Source organism: Macrobrachium rosenbergii, chromosome 15 (assembly GCF_040412425.1).
Source record: "Macrobrachium rosenbergii isolate ZJJX-2024 chromosome 15, ASM4041242v1, whole genome shotgun sequence".
Classification (NCBI taxonomy): domain Eukaryota; kingdom Metazoa; phylum Arthropoda; class Malacostraca; order Decapoda; family Palaemonidae; genus Macrobrachium; species Macrobrachium rosenbergii.
In genome coordinates, this window is record NC_089755.1 from 59,096,247 (window position 1) to 59,123,985 (window position 27,739).

Below are 27,739 nucleotides of genomic sequence, written 5' to 3' on the forward strand. Positions count from 1 at the left end.
GGTCAACTAGAGTGACACATTCTCTAAGTATATACCGTACTCTGCGAATATAAACACCGCAGCAGTGATGAACATCATTATTGCCTGGCCTTTGGAAAATCTTTTTCTATCATAGGAGTCTAAAAATAAACCCAATTTAAAAGCAACACACACAAAACATACACATGAAAATTGATACATGAGTTAAGTAAAATTGAGTACTGTCAGTTGCAATAAAAATGCACAAATATTTAGGGGCCATCGCATGTTCATCAGTACTATAGTGTTTCTCTTCATTTAGGAAATTCCACTTTCAATGGAACAGATTGACAGCTGATACACATTGTATTTTGTTATAAAACCACAAATAACCCTTTACAGAAAGGGGGATTTTCAACAGTTCTTAAATGAACTGGTGAACATTCTTCAGACTTAAAAAAAAAAAAGGATAATGATTACTCATACCAGGGTTAGTATTACCCTGAAAAGTCAAAAATAGAATTTTAAACCTGAGGGGAAAAATTAAATCTGTGAGTATTCAAAATATGTTTATTGACTGAAATCTGCTTACAAATCATTGCAAACTGACCAAAATTTGAGTAAATGACAATGAATCTGATACAACCTCAAGTTCAAGACTCCCTTGAGCATGGAAGATGAGTTTATATGCAACATCTTGTTTTCAAAAAGGAGACCAAATCAATATATATATATACATCAACAAAACTTTCTTTGGTTGTCCTGTTTCTGCAGTCACAGATGTGTTTTCAGGCAGTGATATCAAAGATTAATTACAGAGTCCCTTTATGATTTTAAATTAAAATCGTGACATGCAAATGCATGTTATCCCATGAAAGTCTAGATACTTTAACGAATAATAATAATCTACACAGAAAGTCTTTTGTTAAGTTTTAAATTGGCCGCATGATAGAATACACTAGGTATGGATGACTCCAACACAGTGTTCTTGATATAATATTTTGAGTATGTAAAAATTGTTGAAGAAATGTTTGTTGGGTGAAATGATGGGCATTCAAAAATTCTCAACACTGACTTTTTACTTTGTTCTCAGATCTTGCTTAGTGTGGTTCAGGCTAGACTATTATTTCTTAATGATTGTAAAACTAAATAAGCAGGGTACTAACTGTATTCATAAGCAAACTAATCTTGGTAAGTTTGGTTCAAGCCAAATATTCATTTGGTTATGACCATAAGAACTAATTAGATAAACTACAATTACAAATAATAAAAAAACATTTTATCTAAGGGTTTTATCTCTCAAAGGTTCTACACTATGCAAAATCAAATACAGTTCTGTGTATACAAGAAAAAATGCAAGATAACAATATGCATCAGTAACTGTAATTCCATATGTATTGTTTTATAGAAAGTCAGTTTAAAATGTGTTGTATAGTAGTTGTTAAATCCAATGTAAAATTGCTGTTATATCAATACCTGAATAGTTTTAACAGAATATTGAATGGATTCATGGATACAGTTTGTAAAATTTGTTTTATATATAAACATTTATTTACAAATTCCATAATCAATTAGGTACTAAAATAAAGCTGGATGGTTTGTCAGTTTGATTTTGTAATCTGAGAACAAGTATCTACTATTCGTAAACTTAAAACATCAGTACTGTAATATTTGAAGTACCTCTGAAATGTTCTATTTCTATTTTCTGATAGTTTAATTTTCTCTAATTCCAGATTCAAGACTGATGCAGAGATGCTGAAAGGGGAACGTGCAAAACAAAAAAGTATGTAGAGTTATTTTTCACATCTTTTCCCATTTTTATAATGTACATAGTCATCCCTTTTTCTACATACACATTAACCATCACAGCAGCAGTTATTTGTGGCAAATTTTGTAGTTGTTTTTGTTTAATGTTTTAGTTATGTATTTGTTGATCTTGATAGAATGTGTAATTGTTGAACTATCAAGTTGTGTTCTTGTGAAAAACATTGCTAGGAACAGTTCCTATGTAGATGACACAGAGTAACATATATGTACTGTAAAGTAAAACTATAGGCTATACATTTTACATACTCACAAGGGATATTTTTGTACCCCTCTGCATATGATATACATTACTGTACAAAACAGTTAATCCACAATACAATTTTATCATTATGGGGTGGGTTAATCATACCAGTTGAAATCTGTACCTCTCACAGCGACTTTAATGTTAACTAAGGGTGGTTAGTTTTATGGTCTGTTGCCTTAACATTTGTTAAAGGCATACACAAAAATGACTGTTTATCTTTATTCATGTCTTCCTTTCATGGTGTTAATCAAAGATACTGAAATGATATGAGGATATGATTTCCCAAAAGTTTGGTTTTCTAAGGTCCTGTTGAGTACTTTACACAGTAATTTCAATAGAAAATCAGTAATAACAAAGTTTAATGTCAAAGCAATTTTTGTTCTGTATTGTCAATTAAACTTGGCAAGTTTTAAAGGACCTTGTAGGCTTGTTCCATATGAACAGGGGTTTATCTTTTGAATAATAATAAGTCCTTAAACACATCATTTACATGCTTTAAAATTTTTGAAGCCCCTTTTTATGTAACTAAGTGCATGACAGTTTATATCTCGGGATTAAAAAAATGAATCAGAGAAAGGGAGAGATAAGTGAGCATAAATCTGTATATGTTAAGAATAACATAAGGAGGTCAAATTTTGTAATATTTTAACCATATGTTTCATGTAACATATATAAACTCATTCGATGCCAATGCAATCAAGTCACAGAAAGGCAACCTCTTTGGGACTCAGTAATTGAACTCTGATGTTCACATACTCATGTGGACTATTTGTAAGACCAACTGAAAGTGAGACGGTAAGATGTTCCTCAAATTAACTTAGCGGGAGTGCCTATACAGCCAGCCCTCTCAAAACACCCAGGGACGGTATTGAAAACTACCAGAGAACAACAACAACAAAGTATACAAGATCGTTCAATAAATATGCCATTTCGTACTGAGAGTGAATGAAATAAAACTTACAAAACTGATACATAACAAATGTGAATATATTCCAGGTGCATAATAAATAACTATTCGTATTTACAAATAATATACAATATTTCGTAGACCGTTCATAAATATGACCTGTATTTACAAATTATTCGGTTATATCAACAAGTGCAGTGAATGACTACAGTGTTTAACAGAACAGTAACATCGGGCAGATAATGCTTAATCCAATTTTGTATGTTGAATGTGTTACATTTCAATATAACTAGAACAACTAAGAATGGAAACAACACAATAAATAGTTTCACCACAAATTATGCTGGTCGAGTTGCCATAAATTAAGCACGTCAATGAAATATCTGCTGGTTCAAATGACCCCCTCTTAGCAAGTCTCAAATGACTAACAAAATCTGGTGCCACTGATTAAAAAAACTTCATTGTGACTTGGCATAGTTAGATTAACTTTAAACAGTTTCTAATGTTTATGGCTATTGGTTGATTTTCTAAATATCTTGAGGACAAAAGACTGCTGATAATATCTTAAAGTTCTGCCTCTTTTAGCACCCTTTGCCGATCGTCTGCACATCAATAAATAAAAAAAGGGTCGTTTTTGTGCTTGATTTTTATATATGAGTCATGTTGGAATATTCAAGACTTACAAGTTGGTGATGAATATTATCAGTCAAGTTCTGGATGTTAAGGAGAAAGTGAGTCTTCTTTAGCAACTCTTAAAACTTCCTGTTCTCAAGATAAGTGGTGTAGTTTTTTCCCAACCTTTATTCCTGAATCATAATATGACCCATATTTTTGGTGAAGTATTTTCCAGTTCTGAAAAAGTGCAATAATGTCCCTTTACTGATTCAAATATTTTCCAATACTTTCTGTCAAGGTAGTCATGTCACAATAAAGCAAATATTTACTCTCATATAAGATGCTAACGTATATATGGCACTCCTACCGTACTGAAAGAATCAAGTAAGTGCTTTGCAGATAGAAATATATGAATATACTCTAAAAGTATAATAAAAAATAACATGATAGGCTCTAACAAATCCATATACAGTACTGCTGGTATTTACCCTACAGTGACACCTGAACAACAAAAGTTTCAATTTGGAATAGATAATCATTCATTATTTCAGACAGAAAATAACAAGAGAGATCCTAAAACTAATGGAAAAAGTAAGAAATCACAATGGAAAATTACCAACCACTAACAACTTAAGAATACAATGTTATAAACCCGACTAGTCTGCATTCACTGTGGACGAAGTGTGTATGGTTGATTCCTTATGTGTTTAATGAATTTTTTTTTTCCACTTGATATCCATCAAAATCCAATCTTGTAATTATAATTTCTTGTCACACTGCAGTGCATTATTAAATATAAAACATGTACTTTCACATACGGTGCAAATAATTACTGTACAAGATTGTTCCACTCCAAAACATTTCAACAAACATAACATTGTTTCTCCTAAATAAAGTGTATGAAATAAGTAAAACTGGTATATAAAATCTTAACAGAACCAACGAATGTAGATTTAACCCATAAGTCCATAAACCTTCCTGTTAGTACCTCATGATAAATGAAAGTCGTGTGTATCACTGTACCGTAAATTTTCTCTAAATTTGCATAAGAAGAGATGATATCAGTAGAATGGAAAATTCTAATCACTCTAGAGATGAGCCAGTCTTCAGAGCTTTTCCTCAGAACTCTTGGTAGATGTGATTTATCAAAAACTGTCAAATCTTAAGGATATTCACAGTGTTTTTCCAAACCCCCAACCAAGGGAGTCCAACGTCAGGTACCCACAAATCCTAATCTTCAGATTATATCACACTTCACTGTTTAATTGTACCACAGACACCACACAGTTCGTCATCTCACTAATATTTCTTCATCTCACTAATATGACTGGAAGAAACAAAATGTTCTGTGCACCCAGAGGCACTAATCACAGACTTGCTCAAAATCCTGATTACTACTTCTGCAAGAGCTGGTCGATCTAGGAAGACAGAGAGAATCGTGAATAGGTTCCACTAAAACTCTATAAACAGATATCAAGACATAAATCACAGTCAACTTAAAGCAAATATTAAGACATAAATCACAGCCAACTTAAAGCAAATATTAAGACAAATCATGGTCGACTTGTAAACGAACACTAACCTGAGCTTTGTACATCTCTTTGACGTCAGCCAGATCAAGTCGCAGTTCTTCCACTTCCTCCACCTTCTCTCCATGCATCTGTAAAGTTTGGAAGGAGATTATCAAAATGATAGACGGCATTATACTGTAACTTCCTTACATATTTCAAAAATCACTGAAATACAGTTACTGTATTACTGTTCTTGTTACAACATTTCCTTTAATTCCACCACTAGGATGCTAAGGAGTGGAGTAGAAGCACATGGCGGAATTAATGCAAAAACCAGTTTTTGGATTGTATGATATATTCAAATAAAAGGAGGAAATCGTTCATAGAATAAAAAACTTTTGTATCAACTGCAAAATCAATGTAAGAATCTTACTTGTAATTTGGAACAACATACTTCAGAATGAGATGTATGAGCTGACGATGAATTAGCACACAAGAGAGAAACAGGCTTATAAGTGAAACCACTGACTATAAAAGCAACTTTAAAAATGAGGCACTGTGGTACAAGTGACCAATGGAATCCACGTCCATTTTACAAAAAATGTACATCACAATTGGGTAACCTACCTGCAATAAGGCATTATATTTTTGTTCCATATCCTTGTACTGCTGCTGGAGAGCCTGAAAGTCTTGCAGTTGATTCTGCAGCGCATCTAACTGCGTAGTCACGGACACTAATTCCTGAGCTAAGCTCTCACGTTGGGCTTCGTACCTTGTAATTTCACTCTGCAGGTGATGTACTTCCCCTGCAATGCGAGGAAGTGAAGTGAATAACTTGTGAAGAGGAATTTTGTACTTACAGGATTTTGCATCATTCTTCATTCTTTCCTCATTTCAAAATTAATGAAATTGAATGTTTGTCAATAATTTCTTCATGGTCTTATCTGAGGCTACGCACAAATGGACCTGTCAGTATTGGCTTCTTACATATTTTAGGACAAAAATTTTAATTACTTTGCTGGTATGACCCTGAATCCACTGACAGTTATACACAGTCTTTCTCTCCCACCCTCTGGGATGTTATGATAAAAGACCTCTCATTAGTCTTTGTGTCTGGTAGCTTTGGGTAGTAGGACCTACTCATGCACATAATATACAGATGTTGCTGTTAATATGCTGTTAATGTGTCATATGGCTAAAATACACAAATATGCCTGTCACACAAGGAAAAGTACTTGGGCAATGATTTCAAGAGTTACAATCCTTTTAATCCTCTTACTTCTTCCTAAAGAACACCATAGTCTTTGGAAGCTTGAGTTGCAAGTTAATGGCTCCTGTGGGGTTGCTTCATATGAAGAGGTTTCAACTACTGAATAATAATATATAAAATGATAATAATAATGGGAAAGTACACATTAACTATAAACTTTAGATCTTCAAGTTGCTGCCAACTCACTATGTAAAGCTAATTCCACTTACCTTCTCGCTGACGTAGCTGTGACGTAAGAGCATCGACAGTTGCCGTTGCATTCCCTCTCACCGAGTCGTACAGTGAAGTACCTCGGGACCAGCTTGATTCGAACACTTCATCCTGTAAAATATTCAAAGTGGTTTACCGCGAAGTTCTCAGAGGACATCAGAATTCTTTATTAGGTCACTGGCTTTAAAATCAATATACAATTTAGGATGAAGGCCAAGCGCTGGGACCTATGAGGTCATTCAGTGCTGAAAGGAAAGCTGAGAATAAAAAGGTTACAACTACACATTATAAATCCCACCTCTGCAAAAACTTATCACTCACTTGGTTCTAATCTTATGGACCTAAGAGCAATGTTAATGCTTGCACCACTAAAGTTACTGTACTTCTAAAAATCATAAGAATACAATAGCCTTCAATCTTATAGACCGACAAGGAATGTTACAGCTTACATCACTAACATTATCTGTAAAAATCATAAGAATGCAATAACCTTCAATCATATGGACCTAAAAGCAATGCTGACAAAGCTTACAGCACTAAATTCAATTTTTAAAAATCATAAGAATAAACAGCCATCAATCTTAGGGACCTAAAAATAATGTTAATAGAGCTTAGGTCACAAAAGTTACTTCTAAAAATCATAAGAATACCATAGCCTTCAATCTCAGGGACCTAAAAGCAATGTTTAAGCTTACGTCACTAAATTCATTTTTAAAAATCATGAGAAATACTCACTCCCCACTGAGATCCGGTGAACGATTCGTTGAGAGACCCTGAGACTGAAATTCGGGACAGGGAAGGCGTTGGGGACGAGCGCGGAGTGCTGGCGTGACTCTCAACGGCTCCAGAGGCACACTGGAGTAGCCTCTTCTCTCGTTCTTTAACCTGCTCCTGTAGGGAGTGGGATTTTTTCTTCTCTGCGGCCAGCGCCGTCTTCTCGATTTCCAGCTGCTGTTCCAGGCTGTCTCTCTCCCTCTTGATTTCTCCAATTTCCTCTGCAAATGAAGCTTTCAAAGCCTCTATTTGAGTATTTTCTCTGAAAAAACAAACGGTGAAATAAATACTGTACTGGGAAAGTATTATGCTAAGATTGTTCCCCACAAATTTCTAAAAACAAATTTATCATTACAGGAAATAATTTGGTCAAAGTTCTTCAAATTTTAATTCAAATTGCCCTAATATAAATAAACAGGTTCCAGCACTTGGCCTCCGGCCTTAATTGTATATTCAATTCAATATCAATATCAAGCACCTAATGTGATTTTTTTTTATCTAAAGCAGACTGGCACTTAAAAAAGAAAGGTCGACACTTTGCAAACACAGAAAAGCATAACAAATCCCACACTCAAAACAAATACACTATGCCCAGTAGCCGTGTCGAAGCTTACACAGAATTGCAGCAGAGGTGAGCTACCTTTGTGAACATAATGCGTTTTGCTGATATATCTCTCAAACTGAATGATAAATGTAAAGTATGGTTTAGTTTTGGCCAAAATTATATGGAATTGCTGTTGGTTGCGCGATGTCTTTCAAGATTAAGTGTAAGCTATATTATCAGGTCTTTAATACATGTTACCCTGTCCACACATGCGTAATGTAATTCACACACATTTTCGTACAACTGTTGTTGCTAACATTGCTTACAATACTGAAGATTTTAAATCTGAATACTGCTTAACCATGATGATACCTACTTGTGTCGCACTTCTGTTAAATTCTCTACTTTCGAGGTAAGAAGATCCACCTGTGACGACAGCTTCGTGTTTTCGGCCCTCAAGTTTGCCACCTGTAATCATAGGGAATATAGTGAAATGAGTGAAAACAAATGTCAACACAAAAACAATGAACAAGTTTATGATTTCAATAACATTTTAAATGTATTTTAATGTTCCTAATGCACAGGCCCATTTTTTGTGTACACCTTGAGCCACGTTTTGCTTACGTCGACTTCCACTCCTCTCCTTATTTCACTCTTCTTACTTTTAAAACATTTCTACTGCCTCTTTTTCTGATATTACATTAAAATTTTTATTCGCATCAAATCAGAAAACAATGTGTCAAATTGAAGTAGTCTAAAGACTGGAATGTCTTATGATTTTGAGAGCTCGAAGACAAGGAGTTCCATAGCTTGAAGGTCAAAAATAAAAGCCATAGAGATCTTTTACAACAGACTACCTACTTGTGTTTGGAGAGCTGCGGCTGTGGCTGAAACTTCCGCATACTGTTCACGCATCGCTCTCTCTTTCTCGCTGTTTGCTGCTGCTGCCGATTGTGCTTCAGCTGAAATAAGTCCTTCAGTTAAAATTTCATCAAGGTGCAGTACAGTTTATATGAACCCTGCTGTACTGTATTATACAAATTTCAAACACAATTTACGGTACGGAATTCATTCTTGTAAAGATAGTTTGTTTTCCCATTTGCCAAAAATAAAAATTGGACTCTTAGGAATAAGGGAAATATTCTTATTACTGTTTCACACAATCTGAAAACCTTGCATAACTGCATTACTGTACTTAGACACTGCATCACAGTTAAAATTCCTAATGCAATAATAACAAACAACCAGCAGGTGTTTGGTAAGGTCCATTAACTGTAATGTATTCAGGAGGTATACTGTACACTTAAATGAAGAACGCCAATGACAAGTGAACTTACCAGCCTAACCACCTAGTGAGCTAAGTCTACGATTAACACTTCTTAACAGCAGCAATTCCAAAGTGCACCTACTTAGTCTGCGAGTAAGTGTCGACTCTAATGACTCCCAAGTTGCTTGCTGTGTGCTGTGAGTGGACTGCAGGTTTTCCATCTGTCTTAAGAGAGGCCTCGTAGCAGCGCTAACTGCACCAGAAAGTTCCTCTGCTCGGGCTTCGGCCTCGGAAACTCTCTGCTGTAGCTCGCTAATGTCTGCACGCAACTGCCTTTCTTTCCTGCGAGATGATGTAAACATTTAGTAATTTCAAGGACTTCGTCAGACAAAAATTGCCTTTCTTTCCTGGGAGATGGTTTACACATTTAGTAATTTGAAGAACTTCATCAAACTACATTGGCAGTGCTAACATCCATATGGAACTATAAATATACAAAAAAAGCCAAGACCATCTACTCCATTTTCTGGCACATATATTACTCGAATATAAATACATTATGCGGACATGTGCTCTTTAGCAAATATATAGTACAAACTTGTAAACTGGTTTTGTTTCAATAAACACAGAGCAACTGGAACATCATTAAACATAAAAAAGTACATTTTTCTTTATATCTTTTAGCAAAAATACCTTAACAACAAACCTGATGAACACTGCTTTTCCAGTTATTTAAAGACGAGGACTGATAGATAAAAGAATAAAAGAAATTCACCTGTTTGCTTGGGTTTCTGCTCTTGATAAAGAGTCCTGGAGTTCTACCACCTGAGCCATCAAAGCTTCCTGCTCCCTGCAAGCTTGGGCCTGTGCCTCAGCTAAGGTCGATTCCAGCTGCTTCCGTAGTTCGACCTCAGCGCTCAGGGCCTGCTCTTGGGCTTCTGCGTCTTTCGTCGCAGCTACCCTCTGAAGTTCGGTCATTTCTCTGGGTGTGTGAAAATTGAATTTTGCAATTAAAGAAACTGAAGAAACATGCAGCAACTTGAACGCAAGAGATGAAATAGTGCCGAACTTGCTCACAATACCAATGTATGAAATAGGGCTTCTTTCTATGATAAATTTGATAAAGTTATAAAGACTTTAGAATTAAATATGCTGTTTAACTTGTAAATGGAATATTTAATTGTTGTAATAATGTATGAAATGGGGCTTCTTTCTATGATACAATTACTAAAGTTACAGAGACTTCAGCAAAAAATATACTGTTTAACGTGTAGATGGGACATTCAATCACTGTCATAAGTATTAACTCGACTGACTACAGTAATGTGGCTGCTTCAAATAAGCAGTTATCTTAAAGAAGCAAGGATAAACTAAAAGGTTTCAAAAGATCATGAACCGCTTACTTGTACGCAGTATCCAGTGCATTCTTGAGAGCACTCATCTTTCCTTCCAACTCTGCATTCTCAGCATTGGTGTCTTTGATCATCTGCTCCAGCCGCTGATTGTTGACATTCAACTGACAAACCGCGTCGATTTGTCTCCTCTCCATCTCTTCTTTGGCAGACAGCTGTTTCCGTAAGCGGTCCAGTTCCCTGGACTGTTCCTCGAGTTTGTCTCTACAAAAAAACAAAATACCAGAATGGTAATTTAAATATGCCATAAAAATAATGAATCACAACTCAAAAGTATTCCTAATTCAATCCTCTATTTCACATTTGCACTGCAGAATTCCTTAACAATTTGCTTTATGCTAACATCATCATTATTACTATTATTATTCAGAAAATAAACCCTATTCATATGGAACAAGCCTGCAGAGGCCATCGACTTTAAATTCAAGCTTCCGAAGAATGTGGTGTCCATTTGAAAGAAATTACAACCAGGGGATTGTCCTTTTGACCCTCTGTTCTACTTTCTGCCATTTTTTGTACACCAGGGGATTGAGATCATAAAGAGCTACTGCAAACCCCATCGGTCAATCTTGCTTCAAATCCAAAATGAAGTAGCCTAAGGCCTCCGACTTACTTTTGCGTTTTGATGGTCGTCTCATTTTCCTTCTCCTTTGATCTTAGCTTCTTCACAATATTGGAATAACTTAGCTGTTGCTTGCTGAGCTTTTCACCCTCTTCCCTCAGTTCTTTTATCACGATGTCTCGCTCTTCGCGTTCCCTGGCTACCTCGGTAGAGCTCAGCCTTGTCGCTGCCTCTGCCCGAACTTCCTGTGGAACGAAAGTTGAGTGATAAGGCCCGGATGCCTTATATCATCAAAATCTGTATGACCTTTTTCATCATTTACTCAAAAAAGATACACGAAGACTTCCCCCAAGATTAATTTGGACTCCAGTAACAATTTTTTCTCTGAAGCTACTTCTTCATATGGAAAATCCTACCAAAAATTTGTACTCCCCTGAAATGAATATACATGTCAAAAAGCATAAATATGTTTAACCCATATTTATGCATTTTGACAAAAAATGAGCAATATGTCATCAAAATAACATTTACCAACCATATTAACTAGAAAAGAAAGGTTAAATCAATTATTAGTTAATAAAACCAAAATAAAAAAAGTATTTTACCATGGATATGTAAGAGATTACAATATAAATATTATGAAAGGAAAATAGACAATACATTACCAATTATGAACCAATGAACCAAAACATCCATTTTCACAACACGACCTTCCCAAAAACACGTTTGCTTACCTCCAACTGCTTTTTAGTCGCCTCCTTTTCCCTAAGGGCTTGCTGGAACTTCCTCTCCATTGTCACCAACCTCTGGGTAAATTCCTCCCGTAGAGATTCTGTGGCATCGTTCCCTCCCCCACCTTCCAGTTCTTCTATGCGTCTGAATATGAGAGATTTAGGTTCGGTGATTACGCACCAAGATGTAACATTATGGAGCTTAAAGTATTTCATGAAGGTAGAATTATTTTTATGATGACAAACTCTAAACTGATAACTTTTTTCTCTGGTGTCCCGTACTCACGTCTTCATCCTTAGGTTTGTGTCCTGTAGGGCAGCGTTCACTTGGCTGAGTTCCATCAGCTTAGTCTCCCGAGCTTCAAGCACTTCCGTTAGGTGGGACACTTTCTGTAAATTAAATAATTCCTGTGATAGTTTATTTTACGAAGCACTGATCAGAAGTGGCACGAATGTTGACACAGTCAGAAGTTCAGCTGTAAAACTTAGTTTTACCAAACACGCAATGATATTCAATCGTATGCTTTTCTAATTACATGCAGTGAAACATTCTTGTATTCTTAAGGTACAGTATTCTGTACTCTGTTAAGCAAAGTATACAGTAAGTCTCTTCTTGCAAAAAAAAAAAAATTAAGAGAAAAATATCGGTAAATTTTGTATCAATTTCAGCCTTAGCAAAAATATCCCCTCAGGGAAATGATTCATGAGAGAACATGCAGCCACTATCTAAAGGAAAGTCACAGAACACCACTACCTTAAGTAATTTTTCCATCTCAGGCGAGTGAGGTTCTGACGAGCTTTCGCTCGTCTCGGAGAAATTCGATTGATTTCTGCGATGGCCTGAAACAAATTAGAATGGTGCTTTTCAGGATAATTGCATATTAAAAAAATTAACTCTTACAACAAGTAGACAAATTTGCAACATTGTCAGGTGAATGTTTAAGTATTTATCGATATTTTTAAAAGCATCAACCATGATTTCTAAATCTTATGCTCTTGTGTCTGGTCAGTAAAGTCATCTCAAAATGCACAGTGGTCAAGAAGTTTCAGTTTTACTCTTTACCTGATGACTGCGTACATCTTGTCAGTCTCAAAAATTAATTCACTGTTTCATGTTGTGACCTCAAAATACTAACTGTTACCACCAAGTTCAAAATATTACCTATATGGGAAATTATAGATGGAACAGCTTTTCGCATATTACTTCTGTCACCAGAATGAAGATACAGTATTGAAAGTTCGAAAGAAAATGAAGACATCTGATGACATACTAAACAGTAACTTGTCATTATGGAGAGAAAAATCTTGAGCTACCTAATGATATGAGATGAAAGTTTGTAAGTTAAGGAATTTCATCTTCTACTGCTGACAGACCCAACAAAATTCTGGCAGGGAAAAAGGACATTTTAAAAGAGTAATACACATTACAATAACTCCTTACCATTCTTCCAAAAATATACTTACAAGACTACATCAAAATATTGAAAATAAAAAAGTGCAAACAACAGATACAGTGCCATTTAAACATCTTCAAAACCTGACATATAGCCCTTCCTGAAAAACAAAAATGTACTTCTCACACTGTACCAAATACAGAGAAAAACATATGAGTACTTTTCAAGAAACTTCTTGAAAAAATTGAAGACAGCCACAAATTTAAGGTTTGTTATTTATGCCAAGATCTATTTGAAAACATCAACTTTCCTTCACACAAGAGACAAAGACATTAATAAAAATTTATGAAGATTTTCCATAATATAACTCTTGGTGAACTGCAAAATCGAAGACTGTACACGTATTAGTTACGTCAAAATTTCATGTTACAAAATTCTACAGCAATATGGTATTAATGCAAAAAAATTCACTTACAAGCACAACTAATCTATTACTTCTAATCATGCAACAATTAATCTGTTTACATAACTGTAAAAAAAAAAATATACAATGTAATCATTACGAGATCACACAGCCATTAATGAATGTGTAAGAACAGGAACTTTCTGAGATTTTGATAAGCTGAACCTTTCATTAGTGGCTGCAACTACCCAGAGGCTCACTGTAAGCACAAGTTAACATAGAAAACATACCTGTACATTTGTTAAGCTGGTTAATAAACTGACATTTACATTTTTACATTTACATAGGTGCTTTAATGAAAAATACCTGGGTCGCAGTAAGTTTACGTGTCTCGTTGTAAACTGCTTTGGTGATCTGAACACAATGCATGCAATGAAAGGTGCCCAAAGAAGCAAGACATTACCATAAAATCTTATGGCATCAAAATACATTTTTTCAGTTAAAAATAAAACATTAAAAGGAAAAATCATGTCTACCATGAATGAAGTACTTGACAAAAATGCAAGATGGGAAGATGCATACATACAGTAAACGAGAAAAAATGTAAACATAAACAGCACTCTCTCATGTGGAATACAAGGTGGCAAGAAATAACAGTCACTGGCAGAACCAAAAAATGTGCATCTTAGGATATACGTAAATGACAAAATAAAAACCCACCATACCAAGAAACACCAACAAAACCTCCACCAGACCAGAGAGAGAGAGAGAGAGGAGGGGGGGGACTTTTAGAAGAAGAACCTATATTCTAATTATACCTTTCTCAACATAAGGCAAATCCTGCAGGACCTGGGAGATGGACGACGGATCTAGAGTCAGGTGGCTGAGTACAAGGACGTTGGAAGAGGAGGATTCACCCTCAGATTCGCTGATGCTGGTGAAGCTAGTGGTCATTGACGAAGGCACTGTCTCCGCTTAACCAACAGAGACACATTTTTATTAAACTGGACACAACTGCTGCAGATTTCCGACAACATCATACTCTTATCAAAAGCGATACAGACACCGCCCTACCTACGAACACTCAACTTACAAACAGTCAGAGATACACACAAATGGGATCGCAAATCAAAATTGTGTTCAGAGTGTTGCCCCTTTGCCACCAGTGCAAGTTCAAATTTCGTTTTGCATGTCTATTCTGTACATACAGTACTGTATGTACAGTTTATTGTGTTTTAAGATGAAAAAACTATATAATATTGTATTGCTTTAATATCATACTGTACTTAAATAGGCATGAAGAGTACAATAACCAACTTGCAAACAATTCAATATGTAAACGGCCATCCAGAACGCAACAAGTTTGTCAGTAGGGTGGTGTCTGTACAATATTCTAATGAAAATACTCCATGGTTTAACGACCACCTGAATTAACCTCCGAGATCAACTGGTCTACTGTTCATCTGAATTCTGTTACAATTTCAAATGATTACTTAGTCTAAAGAGAGGCTTGATAAGTACTCTAAGTACATTAGAACCCATAATCTAGTGTCAATACAAAATTAATACAATGTCCTTTAAGACATACCTAGGATGGATTAAAAGTAAAATTTCCATGCAAATTAGCAAGTAGGCTAATTCCTCAATACAATGACAGAGCACAACATATACAACTTATGCTTGTCTCTTTAATAATGAAGAATAAAAACCATTTCGTAGAGCTTATTCCCAACACCATACAACCACGAATCACAAATGCAACGTAATGTACTTTTAAGAATAGGCAGAGTCTCTACTACAATACTGATATACTCAGTGCATGCACTCATATATGTGTAAATATTTACAAGAACAAAAAGGGCACAAGAAATCTAGAGATGCTTTGGTAACGAGGGAATGAGGTGACCATTAAGATGCAATGCAAATAAGAGAGGATATTGTACTTCTTGACATCAACACGATACGTACACATGAAAAACACAAGTTCAATTATAAAAAATACTATTTTACAAATGACAAACAAAAAGATCAGTTTCCAGGGTACATATGCTTCCTTGAAAAGTTAAGCTAATAACTAGGTTTATGAACAAGGAGAGTGTCATTTAGAAAAGCTATACTGACTTTAAAAATCACTAGGACCTATTTATAAAGACAAAATTTATCAACATTTTAAAACTCAACCAATATCAAAACTGTACTGTGTATTACAGATGAAAAAAGTGCTTCTTAGCAAAACATTTAATGTACATTAGCTCAAGAATACAACTAAATATTTTAAATTCAAATAACAGTTTACTGAATAACCATTTCTAACTTCAGAGAAGCTATCAACTGCTGGTAAAATTAAAGAAACCATCTCTCATGAATAACCATTTCTAATTTCACAGAAGCTATCAACTGCTGGTAAAATTTAAGGAACCATCACAAACTGAAGTACTGTAATGAAATTATCATCTGGAACACTTGCTCTGACCAAGAATTCACTTTCATAAGACAGACTTTTAATCTTGTTAATGGTTGCCACAGGTGCAATTCAGCAATGTTAAGTTATAGTTGCTTGACTGCCAAAGTCTTATCTTTAGTGAGTGTTTTATTTGAATAAATGCAAAATGCTTCCTTGCTGTTTGTGATACAGCCATAGCTGGTACCTCTAAGCAGTCACATTAATTTCAAATGTATATTACATATACTGTTTACCAGCAGAGTGGAGCCCATGAGAAGGTCACTTTTCTATCGGAACATAATTCAACTTCACAGTCTAACAGACAGTACCTCCTGCAATCACGGCTACTTTTCTAGTGGTTAAAAAATACAAGATGTACAATATCAGCATTACTATACAATATGTGCTACTTTGTATACATCATTTTAAGAAAACTGGTTGGAAAACATGCACAGCACACGCACAAAATGTCTAATAGATGCAAACCACACGACACTGTACTTGTTAACTAAATAGTTAAAAAATAATCATCCCAAAAAAGAGGATAAAAAAAGTGCTGGCTTGAGAATGTAAAGTTGATTATAAAAAAAAATGACTCAGCTGCAACATAACCAACCTTTATCAGCGTTATTCTTCTTGTTGTTACTCGAAGAGTCTGAGGCAGGAGACTCAGACCTGTCGTTCAGGAACGAGCGCAGTCCCCTCTGTGCCGAAGCCCACACACGCGACGCGGCGGCAGAACCTCTCGCTACAGTGCTTCCGTCTAAACTGGGGCTTCGATAATCAAGAATTATCGCCATTAAAACAATGAAAACTTCTGACAAGCATCAGACTGTCTCAACAGCGAAATGAATACATAACTACTGCAATTTTTCACCATATAACATTCAAACGATTTTCTTCATTCACAAAATTCAAGTTCATGATTTCCTGCCGCGGTACCTAACAAAAAAGTATAAGTAAACACCAGACTTTCACAACAATAACATGATTATATAACCTACAATTTTTTACAACATAACATTCAAACAATTTTCTTCATTCACAAAATTAAAGGTCATAGTTTCCTGCCACAGTATCTAACAAAAAAAGGTATAAATAAGGAAAATAATACACAAAGAATTTACCACAATTAAAAACTAACCTTGATATGACTTCTATGTCTGAAGATGTCGTCGTTTCGATCTCGTCTCCAGAACTGTGACCTGAGGTGTGCCCAGATCCAACTTTTAAGGCCTCAGACCTACAAAGAAGGTTGATTTACTTTACCAAGGACATCACTACTCACACAAACAAACTTTCAAGCCATTAGAAAGAGCATTTTTATCTGAAAGATTTTCAACATCAAATTAGTGGTCTTGTTGACCTAAAACAACTTTATGATATTGGTCATTTTTGCAAGAGGGGAAGAATTTAACTATCTACACACATCAAAAAGGTAAATTCTTCTCAAAATTTACAATCCTATCTCTCCAAAATTCTAATTACCTGTCACCAGGTGTAATTTTCATAGGGAGCCATATGCAACTTTTGTAAAATCTGGTTAACGTACAAATACAAATCAAAAACATAACTTCCTTGGAAAATATCTAGTAACCAAGCCCTTGAATAGCAGGCAAATAAAACTTTGGGTGCTAAAACTCACAAGAGAAAAAAAGGGACGTAATTTTTCATGTACACAGAAATAAGCTTGAAAAAATGAAGCACCAATATTCACACTCTCCAGAAGGAAAATGTAATAGGTGAATAAAGATGGACAGCAAATCACAACAAAGAATACGCTAATTAGCCTCAGAATAAAAAGGTTCGGCCATCCCGATAACACATACAGGCATGAAAATGAGAATAGGATATGACACCACCACAAAAACCTGTTCCCTTACGGCAAGTAACTACAGTTCTCTCATTCATTATTATTATTTTTATTTTTATTCAGAAGATGAACCCTATCCATATGGAACAAGCCCACAGGGGCCACTGACCTGAAATTCCAGCTTCCAAATAATATGGTGCTCGTTAAAAATTAAGAGAAGGTAATGGGAAATGCAGTGACTTGCAAAACAGAGTTTGTACCTGCGCAATGCTTAACAAAAAAAATGAGGAATGATAAAACCATACCTTTCAGATGATGACGGAGAGTGCTCTCTCTCAGGGGGAGAAGAGTTATTGCTCACAGCCTCTTCGTCGCCAATGGCTTCCTCCAGGAGACACCTTACGACCGAGCCTCCGGACGTACTCATGGTGTTCTCTTCAGACTCCTTCAGCTCCTGATCGCTCTCACTGATACCAGTGTGAGACTTGCAGGACCTGAAATCGGTCGGGATAAGATTAGATGCTTTACACAGTTTGGTTTCTTTTCAATTAGGTATGTTGTCCATTTACTACAAATGCTTCCCCTCTAGGCAAGGTAATATTAAATTAGGAATTCCAGTCCTATTTCTTAACAAAGTGACTTCAACAACAGCAAAAATGCACAAAAAGTGACCTTGAGACATAAATAGTATCAGTGGTATACTGTTCATTGTATGAAATCAATTCTTTTGAAAAAATCTAATTCCTGTTCATTTTGAAAATTAAGTTGTGAACTAAGAGAAGAATTGCATTACCAAGTGCATACAACTAAATATTTACTGTTCACATGATCTATACATTCGTTGCAAACATACTGTACTTATACCCCATATTAAATTTTGAACAGTCAAGGTGAATTCCTGAAAATCAATCGTATTGCATTTACATTTTCAATCTTGCACCCTAGAAAGAGTGACTGAAGAAAGATATATTTGCTGCGTAAAAAACAACCTGGTCAATATTCTTTCTTAACTTTGACTACATTGTATACAGGCGGTCCCGGTTTACTTCCGTTCTTGCGCCGTCGTAATCGCCGTAAGCCGGAACATTTCGTTCATAAGAAAACCTTACTTTTAATGCTCTGAAAGATAAAACTGCATTATTATTGAACAAAAAACCTTCAAATTATGATTATTCTGCCGTTTTGGGGCCATATTTCTTCCGTCGGATTGCTTTTAATTTCTGATGAATATAATAAAATCTTCATGAACGAAAACCGTCAGAAACCGACTGAAATTATAAAGTAAAACCTTAATGAACAAAAGAAAAATTACACTAAGGCCATTGCTTTTCATAAAAGTAAAATCTTCATGAACGAAAGAGAAATTATACTAACAAGGCCATCTGCGACGAATCCAAAGACGCCGTTATTGTGTCCGAACTGCCCCCACTTTCCACAGATATGTCCAGAGGTAACGCAGCAATATCAACTTCCGTTCTGTTCTCCGACACTTCGTTATCCTCGGCAGGCTTTGGCGTGGGTTCAGTAACTTGTCGCACCAAGGAGTCAAAACTCTGAGGTTCGGGGGAAGTAGAAACCAAGTGAGGATCGCTCGCTTGTATAATCGCACTAGTGTCTAACACCGTGTGGGTACTCGAAGTCGAAGTGCTGTGGATACTTTCACTCGCAGACAAGTCTTCCAACAGACTGCTCCCAGAGTGCGAGCAGGAATCGCCATCCTTGGGGTACATCGACTCCTCCTTATCCCAAAACGTAGGCTGTTTGACCACAGCCTTCTGACTAGCAGAAACTTCATCAGACGGTTTGATTTCACTGTCTTTACTCAGCAGTGTCTTTTCACTAACAATACTTTCCTGAAATACAACTAACTGATCACACTGGGGTGGCTCGTGATCACGCTTTGACGGAGGTCGAGTGATTGGTTGCAAGGAGATGGTTGGAGGACTTCTGTCTTCTGTTAGAGTTATGCTACAGGAATCTTGATGAGTTGGGGATGAGTCGCTTGATGAAATTCCACTGAGTACCTGTTGAAAAGAATTTATTCCAGTAAATAACTGTGAAATAATCTCATTCTTTCATTCAAACACTGGAATTCCCATATCATGGCAAAATACAAAAACAAATTCTTATTCTTTTCTAGGGACAGAAATGTAATTCTCAATGACTTTGGCCAAAAAGGCCATTCACTGAGTTTCAATTCTTGGTAACTGAATCCTGAGCTTGAGGAATGACACTGCTTGTAACCTCCCAAGAAAAAATTGTCACCCTGTGTATCTTGCTACATTTATGCTCCAGCATCTGCAGGCAACCATATTAACAAAGCGAGTACTTCCAATGCAGCATATGCTAAAGGACATTAGGTTAATTCAGTTGATTATCCTCATAGATCTTACTTGCTGCTTCACCACTGTTACAGCAGTCGTGTATGACATATTCACAGGGCCCAGGATGAAGGCGCTATTGTAAAATAAGTTTCATTTATAGAACAGGAAAATAAGCAAAACCAATTACCTCTATAGAAGACGGTGATGTAACAACACTACAAGAACCAAGGACTTCTATGGAGTCTGGGGAACTAATAGGACTGGTCCCGACTGCGGACAAATTGATGGTCAGACTAGCATTGCTGGCAGCAGAGGCCTCGATATTTGCCACCTCACCATCGGGGGAACTATCAGAAGTCAATAAAACAATACTTTCAGGTGTGTTCACTTCAGAGTTCCCACTGGACACAGCAGTTCTCCTTTCACTAAACCTACTTTCGTTAGCACTTCTATCGTCACTCGATACATCACTCTTGGCAGTGGCACCATTTTCTCTCTCTTTCTCTGCCTGTTCTGCCTGCCCTGAGTCAAACACGTCCTCTGATATGACTGATGGAACGTCCAAGTCGATGGATCTGCCACAGAGGGAGCCTTGGCTCTCCTGCCGTGAAAATCCGTCGCTGTCAACGCTTCCGACAACCAGGCGACTACGAGAAAAGCCATCTTCGTCGTCGTCATCCACTAGACTGTCTTCGCGGCCGTCAATTTCACCCTGAGATGCGTTAAGTTCGCCTGATGATATTTGGAGAGAAATGAATGAATTTTATTAATTCATTAATGAAATTCCTTTCTAGCTGTGCTTAAATACACAAAGAACAATGCCAAATATTTTGCTGAAAGAGGAAATTTTCCAAGTCAAATAATGATGAAAACTTTTCTTTTCAAACCATTAAAAAGACTTCTGCTGAATACATGTGCATGGTTGACATAAGCTTCCGAAAATGAAGATTAGTCACTAAAATTTCTGGCTACTAAACTACTGTCATAGTATATCAATTAAACTGAGATAGTATCATGTACTATATTCCACTGGCTTTACTTTACAAGGCTTTATCATAAATATATATTTGGCAATAAAAGATAAGCGATCAGTGTAAATACAGTATTTTTTCAGAGTAACACAAGATAACATTTAATTTACATTATATATACTAATAACTATCCCCTTTCTTATAATGTAACTTACTTAAAACAATTTACTTCTCTAAAGCACAAAGGATATTAAGAAAATTAAATCTTGAACATTATTCATTATTCAGTAGCCATGCATCCTTACAGTTTGACGGAATCATATCTTTACCATCGCTCCAACGTCAAACATCCTTCATAAGAAAATATCATAAAAAATCTTTGTTTCAATAACGAATCTGACATTAAGTCAAGCCTACGGACCTTCTAGTTGCTGTTGGTCGCTCGACATCACCATTATGCTGCTGTCCCATCCCCAACCCCATTCTTGAGTTGCAGACGCATCTCCCACATCTGGGCTGTTTTTTGATGGCTGCACGCCGATAGCCTCTTTGCCAGCTGTCTCCTGCAATTAGGTTATTTTGTGAGCCTCTACAAAATACCAAACATGACTCCGAATGCAACTATTAATCAATCATATGTTGACCCATCCTCTAACTGATCAATTCATCCTAACTACCACCTATTATACAGGGCTGAAACAATGAGTAGCAATTACAATGTTCCATGCAAAGAAGTATCATAACTTCTGCGTGAAAAGAACCTCACAGCCACAGGAGTTTTCTTATTTTCCTTAGAGCATTTAGCTGTCACACCTTTTCAGATCAGATATGACACTGAATGAACATAAGAAGGTGGATAATAAACGGTCAGTCAGAATGCCCCAACAATTACTGACAGAGTACAGTCAGTACTTGAATTTCAACATCACTGTAATACCTGGCTGCCAGTGCTGTCAATCTGATACTCTTCAAGACTAGCTGTGCGCGGCTGAGTAGAGACCGGGCTCTTTGGCAGCTGTAGACTGGGTAAGCTCGTGCTGCTGCGAGGAGGCTGTGTTGCTACTATCTTCTTCTGAGAGCTGCTGGGAGTCTCGGGAGTATCTGCGAAAGAAAGCATACAAGTAAGATATGAATTTATTTAATATACATAAAAATAAAAATAATCATACATAAGTACATATCTGTTTTCCAGTCTCATTAATCACATACACTGTCGTTTTTATCCAGCACCCTCCCAGGATTTGAACAGAAACAACATTTTTAAGCTGTGGGGGCTGCATTTTCATCCAGCATCATCCAAGAATTTTAACAGAAACAATATTTTCGTTGTTTCTGTGAGCTGTGAGAGGCTGCAATGCATAGCATCACTTTTGTATCATTCCTTCCATGAGTGGCACAAGGAATACTGTGCATTAACACCTACAAAATGGATGGATAAGTGGACAACTGACAAATCATTTCCTTCGAAACCATCACCATTTTAAGATAAAACCTGTGGTATCATAGTTTTCCATACATTCTTGGTTTACATATTTCTATTACAATCTAGTTTAACATTTCTAGAATACGACGCAGTCCAAAGAACTTGTTATTAAATGATGTGAAACATGGAACAAGGTAAAGCTGAAGAGGTCTGACAGTTAAGGTGGAAGAGATCCCTAGATAAGAGATTAAAAGTAAAAGGCAAAGCGTACAGCAGCCGTACATCAAAGAGATACTGCAAAGATCCTCACGCAAAATCAACATCGCCCCAAACAAGGCATAATGTAAACATTAACTCCCTATGGGAGAAGGGACTCATAAACAGTCTACATTATACAGCAAAAAAACCTGATCACGATGCAATACAGACCTTGAGTCTCTTTCTTATTCGCAGATGTGTTATCAAAGAAAGAGCCTGTGAACGATCCCCACAGACTTCCAACCATAGCAGCACTGGATGTGCTTGACTTATCCCCATCTGTGAAAAGATAAAACACATTTACTTCTTACCTTAGTATTACCAATTCAAGGTTTGACCTCAACTTCAAAAGTTCAAGCAAAGATGCAATGCATTACTACCCTAATATTCTCTCCTTGCATATTAGTACATTTTTACCTATTTATTGATTTATTTTTTCTTTTGTAATAAGCGGGATCTCTCCTTTCTGTATTTCCCTTTACTTCCTCTTACTTCTTCCTAATGAACACCATAATATTCTTTGGAAGCTTGAATTTCAAGTCACTGGCCCCTCTGGTGGGCTTGTTCCATATGAATAGGGTTCATCTCCTGAATAATAATAATAATAATAATAATAATAATAATAATAATAATAATAATAATAATAATAATGATAATACAGAATGGAATGTTCCTAAGGAATGAGTCTCCCAATAACATCATTAGTTTATACTGTCAAGGCTGATTTTAAAGTTAAAATATGAAAAAATCTTCAAGTTTTATCCTGAATAAGGCCTCTTAAAGTGCTGTAATGAACTACATGTTCTTGTACAAAAAAACCAAACCAATGAATAGCAAATAAAGTACGATCAAAAAACGACCATGTAAATTTACTGAAAGCCTTTGATACTTTTTTTTTCAACCACAGCTCCAAGACAACTCAAAGGAGTATAACATTACAAGGAAAATTAAGGACGAAAGTAACTGAAGACACCAGATAAAACTACAGAATTACAGAATCTCCTGGAATACAAATCAAAGGCTTTCAGAAAATGGTTAATCAAACAATTAGGGACCACAATACACCTGGAAATTAAGGGCCGTTAACTAAATTACTGATCATTTTTCACAAACCTCTGATAACTAAAAGAGTCATATTAAAACCAAACCAATTCAAGCACTCACAAACTTCCCATTTCATTAGTTAAATTTCAGTTCCTTGAAAAAAAGAGATTCATGCAGTAGAAAATGCTGTGTAAACTCAAAAACTCCCTTTTAAATCAAAATCTTAAAACTCAAAACTTGCATCTAATACATCACTGATTATAACGGACCTTCGTCTTCCTCAGTATCTGAAATAAAAAGTGGTTTGTTTTGTTTGTGTACCAGAAAAAGGTACCCTGTCCATGAGATAAAGTTTGGAAATTCAATACAAATTTTTACATTTGGAGCCTATAAAGAAGTGCAAGGTAATTTATTAATTTCTCTACTTCAATGCTAAGATTCATTTGCTACAAAATAACCAAATCCATAACAGAACTTGGACTTCTTTTTACTGATCCTCAACCACATAAATAATGATTTTCATATCACGCTAAAATCATTCACATTACTTCATAAAACAAGGTCTGAAAGGGCCTCATTAAATGAATATATAACTTGGTTTTTAGGTTTCGTTCAATTTACATAATGTTACGTTCACTCTACAGTGGCAGAATTTCAACAAAAAAGCAATCTAAGCGACTGAAAAATAATTTAAATAAATCTTGGATTAACGATATGCTGAGAAATCTAGGCAAAAATAACAAGACTGCAGTGATAAACAGTTACTAAGAGTCATGTTACACACCTTTAGGGAGTGGTGTAGGTTCCACTGGAGTATTTGCAGGGGTAAGAGGTGATTTCTTCTTCTCGAGGCCAAACGAGGCGAAGAAATTTTCCGACTCATCGCGAAGCTTTTCCGATATCCCTGGAATTCAAGTGTAAATAAAATAAAAGCTCTGAAACAGAAGCTTTTCTTAAAGCCATCTGTACGCTTATTAGTTTGAAATTTCCATATAAGTAAGTGGGTATACCATCATCATTGTATTATTTGCTGGATTATAACACAATCAACACTACACAGGTCCCTTGGTATTTTATAAGTAAACTCAGTCAGATTCTAATTTTGATATACTGGAACATACGAATTACTGAATCTTGTGCTTAATTTACTAAACATGCAACTATGAAATTACTGCAATTTCTTTTCCTGAATGGCAGTGCTCTATGGTAAAGTCACACTGTTTACTGATCAAATATCACAATTTTTTAAAGTAAACTGTATTTTTCCTAACTTTACAAACCTGAGGTCCTTTACATTGGGAATTATTTCCAGCTTTGCTGAAAGTAATTCCTAAACTAAAGGACCAACGGTTTGCATATTCGTGTCGGAACGAATTATATTTACCCTTGTGCGCTGGTGCTGGCTCCGCATTTTCATTGTTCTCATCGATGTCAAGCGCCTTGTCAATGGTCCTTTGTGCTTCTTTCAGCGCTGACTTGGCTAGGGAAGTGAAGCCTGCGGTGTCAAACCAGCTCATGGTGTTGCTCCCTTAAATATGAAGAAGATGTAATTCTCTCCATATCACAGAATACGTAAGTACAAGGCACATAATTCAGTTTCAAAAAGCAATCTGTTTTTATAATAACATGCACAAAGAATATTTTGTAACATGCTAGATATCTTACAGATATCTTACAGCTAACAGTACACATTTCCACCACCTAAACAGCGCTTAACATTCAATTTACAAGATTTATCCAGAAATTTATTATATGTAAAATAGTGTTACAGCAAAAAATATTCATGATATTGTAGCTGATAAGTAGCGACGTCCATTAAGTTCAGGTGTTACTACAAAATTTCAAATATAGTAATGTTTCTTATCAGGTAATTACAAAGCTCTTATTTATGTTACTTATTTTTAATGCCAAAAAAAAAGATACTGATTTACTTCATTAGGTGAAAACGCCTTTGCGTAGTTGTATAACAAATTTCTATCCCTTTGGGTATGACGTTTTGTTGTTACATTAGGATATGTTCTTTGAAACTATTTATCATTATTAAAAGATAATGTATTTGTGAGATTTTAGTGTAGGCTACATCTATATGTGGACTTAAGTAAGGCTTTAATATGGCTTATTTATAGCAGCTGAACTGTGCGCTACTTTAGACATAACGGATCTACTGCAGCACATACTGCAGTTGCTATAAATCAGCATAATTATAACTTCTACAGCAAGGCTTGTTAAAAATAGTACAAAGACATAACCTTACACCAAAAATCTTAACATTTTATTATTAAACAATAATAAAAGTTCAAAGTTCACTGAGTACAGTATCTCCTAAACTAGTGAATTCATCCATACCCCAATTCAATTAACGTCTACACTAGTACGCAGTTAAGTTGCTATAAATAAGCAGTATTATAGCCTGGTAAGACATGCCTTACTAAAAATATTATTATTATTATTATTATTATTATTACATGAACCCCATTCATATGGAACAAGCCCACCACAGGGGCCACTGACTTGAAATTCAAGCTTCCAAAGAATATTATGGTGTTCATTAGGAAGAAATAAGAGGAGGCAAAGGGACTCGCTTATTAAATAAAAAAAATTAACAACATAGAGACATAGGCTACAACAAATTCTTAACCAATATATTACCCTTAAAACAACAATATAAATTCAAGGTACATCCCCTAACCTAACTTAGAATAAAATGTCCTACTTGAACGAGCGTAAACTTTGAGAAACCAACGATAACGTGTATTATAAATGTTTAAAATAAACAGTAAAATACAGGAAAAATTACAATTTTACCATCAGCCAGAATAAAAATTACACCATTAATAGAGATATTTCCTGACCTAACCTAACCAAGGGCACCATTTCCTACCTTGGCCAACCCTGCCGCAACTTTGGGGAGTAGGCTAGGCTACGTTTCGCTGTTTCACCCCACTCTGCTCACCCCTACAGGTCTTAGGCTAGGCCAATTCTCCCATTCTGCAATGACACCAGGCTGTCATGAGGCTACGACAGGCTATGCAGACTACGCTGGTCAGGCTGTGAAAGTCTAACATGGAATAGGACCCATTACAATTGTAGGGGGATACCCTACGATAAATACCCATCACATATTAACACCAGGCTATTATTAGGTTGTTATCAGGCTGTGCAGTCTAGGTCAGGTCAGGTTATGGCAGTCTAACTTGTCCTGGGACCCATTACAGTTGTATGGGTATGACCTACAATAAATACCCATTACATTAACGTAAGTACCCATCACATATGAACACCAGGCTATATCAGGCTATGCAGGCTAGGTTAGGTCAGGTTATGACAGTCTAACAAGTGCTGGGACCCATTGCAATTGTATGGGTATGTCCTACGATGAATACCCATCACATGAAGGCCAGTTTACGAATACCCATCCATTAATGCCCATAAATTAAACCTACCGCAGTCCTACGGTCCTGTCCCGCCAGGTCAGGTCAGGCTGGGTCAATCAGGCTACGGTAAATAATGAAACCCATACGAAAACACTTCCTCACAAGAGGTTAGGCTGGCCTCTTCGAGGTTAAAATTCCCCCGTCGATATCTTACATTAACGCCGATAAAGTACAATAAATTCACACCTGTCGAAACTCTACGTCTTCTTCCGTGATTCCTTCATGTGTAATGGGAGTGTTGTTGTTCCTCTAGCTGTTAAATTGACTACTGTTGTTGTTTTGTTGTTCTATTGACACGCAGGCAGCAGACGGGACGGGGGTAGTAATGGCGGGAAAACGCTGGAGAGGTGACGTCGAAGCCTCCGTCCGCCATCTTGCAAAGAGGCTGGTGGACGCTAAA

The 27,739-nt window shown here is 36.2% G+C and overlaps 2 protein-coding genes across 8 annotated transcripts in view; one reads left to right on the forward strand and one right to left on the reverse strand.

Annotated features, from left to right (window-relative positions):
- Positions 1-27,739, forward strand: part of LOC136846823 (LIRP-like) — a 48,045-nt gene that overhangs the window by 1,844 nt on the left and 18,462 nt on the right. For 2 of the 4 annotated variants that reach the window (XR_010855551.1, XM_067118091.1), the window contains exons 2-3: positions 1,692-1,741; positions 25,375-25,477. The gene's annotated coding sequence lies outside the window, so the exon portion shown is untranslated. Of the gene's footprint in view, positions 1-1,691; positions 1,742-25,367; positions 25,478-27,739 lie in introns of those variants that run through there. The other 2 variants (XM_067118093.1, XM_067118090.1) reach the window with 2 other exon arrangements.
- Positions 515-27,677, reverse strand: LOC136846820 (TATA element modulatory factor-like). 4 transcript variants are annotated; one of them, XM_067118080.1, is made up of 27 exons: positions 27,526-27,659; positions 25,290-25,433; positions 24,690-24,809; positions 24,175-24,192; positions 23,033-23,140; positions 22,118-22,281; positions 21,602-21,743; positions 20,397-20,941; positions 19,260-19,909; positions 18,191-18,379; positions 17,217-17,315; positions 16,689-16,846; positions 14,448-14,603; positions 12,587-12,672; positions 12,119-12,222; positions 11,836-11,977; positions 11,153-11,346; positions 10,531-10,743; positions 9,903-10,109; positions 9,270-9,469; positions 8,722-8,822; positions 8,237-8,328; positions 7,278-7,578; positions 6,542-6,653; positions 5,690-5,868; positions 5,134-5,211; positions 515-4,969 (listed from the first exon to the last, which is right to left on the reverse strand). In XM_067118080.1, exons 2-27 carry the CDS (start codon positions 25,420-25,422, stop codon positions 4,946-4,948), a joined length of 4,515 nt encoding a protein of 1,504 aa, XP_066974181.1. In that variant the 5' UTR covers positions 25,423-25,433; positions 27,526-27,659; the 3' UTR covers positions 515-4,945. The 4 variants fall into 4 exon arrangements, with proteins under 4 accessions (XP_066974181.1, XP_066974182.1, XP_066974183.1 ...); XM_067118081.1 differs by lacking the exon at positions 24,175-24,192 and having other exon boundaries at positions 27,526-27,677; XM_067118082.1 differs by lacking the exon at positions 14,448-14,603.

Coding starts and splice junctions, on each gene's coding strand:
- LOC136846820 (XM_067118080.1), bottom strand. CDS start 25,422: ATGAGCTGGTTTGACACCGCAGGCTTCACTTCCCTAGCCAAGTCAGCG. Junction 19,910..20,396: donor CATCACCGTCTTCTATAGAG/GTAATTGGTTTT, acceptor TCTTTTCAACAG/GTACTCAGTGGAATTTCATC. Junction 10,110..10,530: donor GCACTGGATACTGCGTACAA/GTAAGCGGTTCA, acceptor TCACACACCCAG/AGAAATGACCGAACTTCAGA.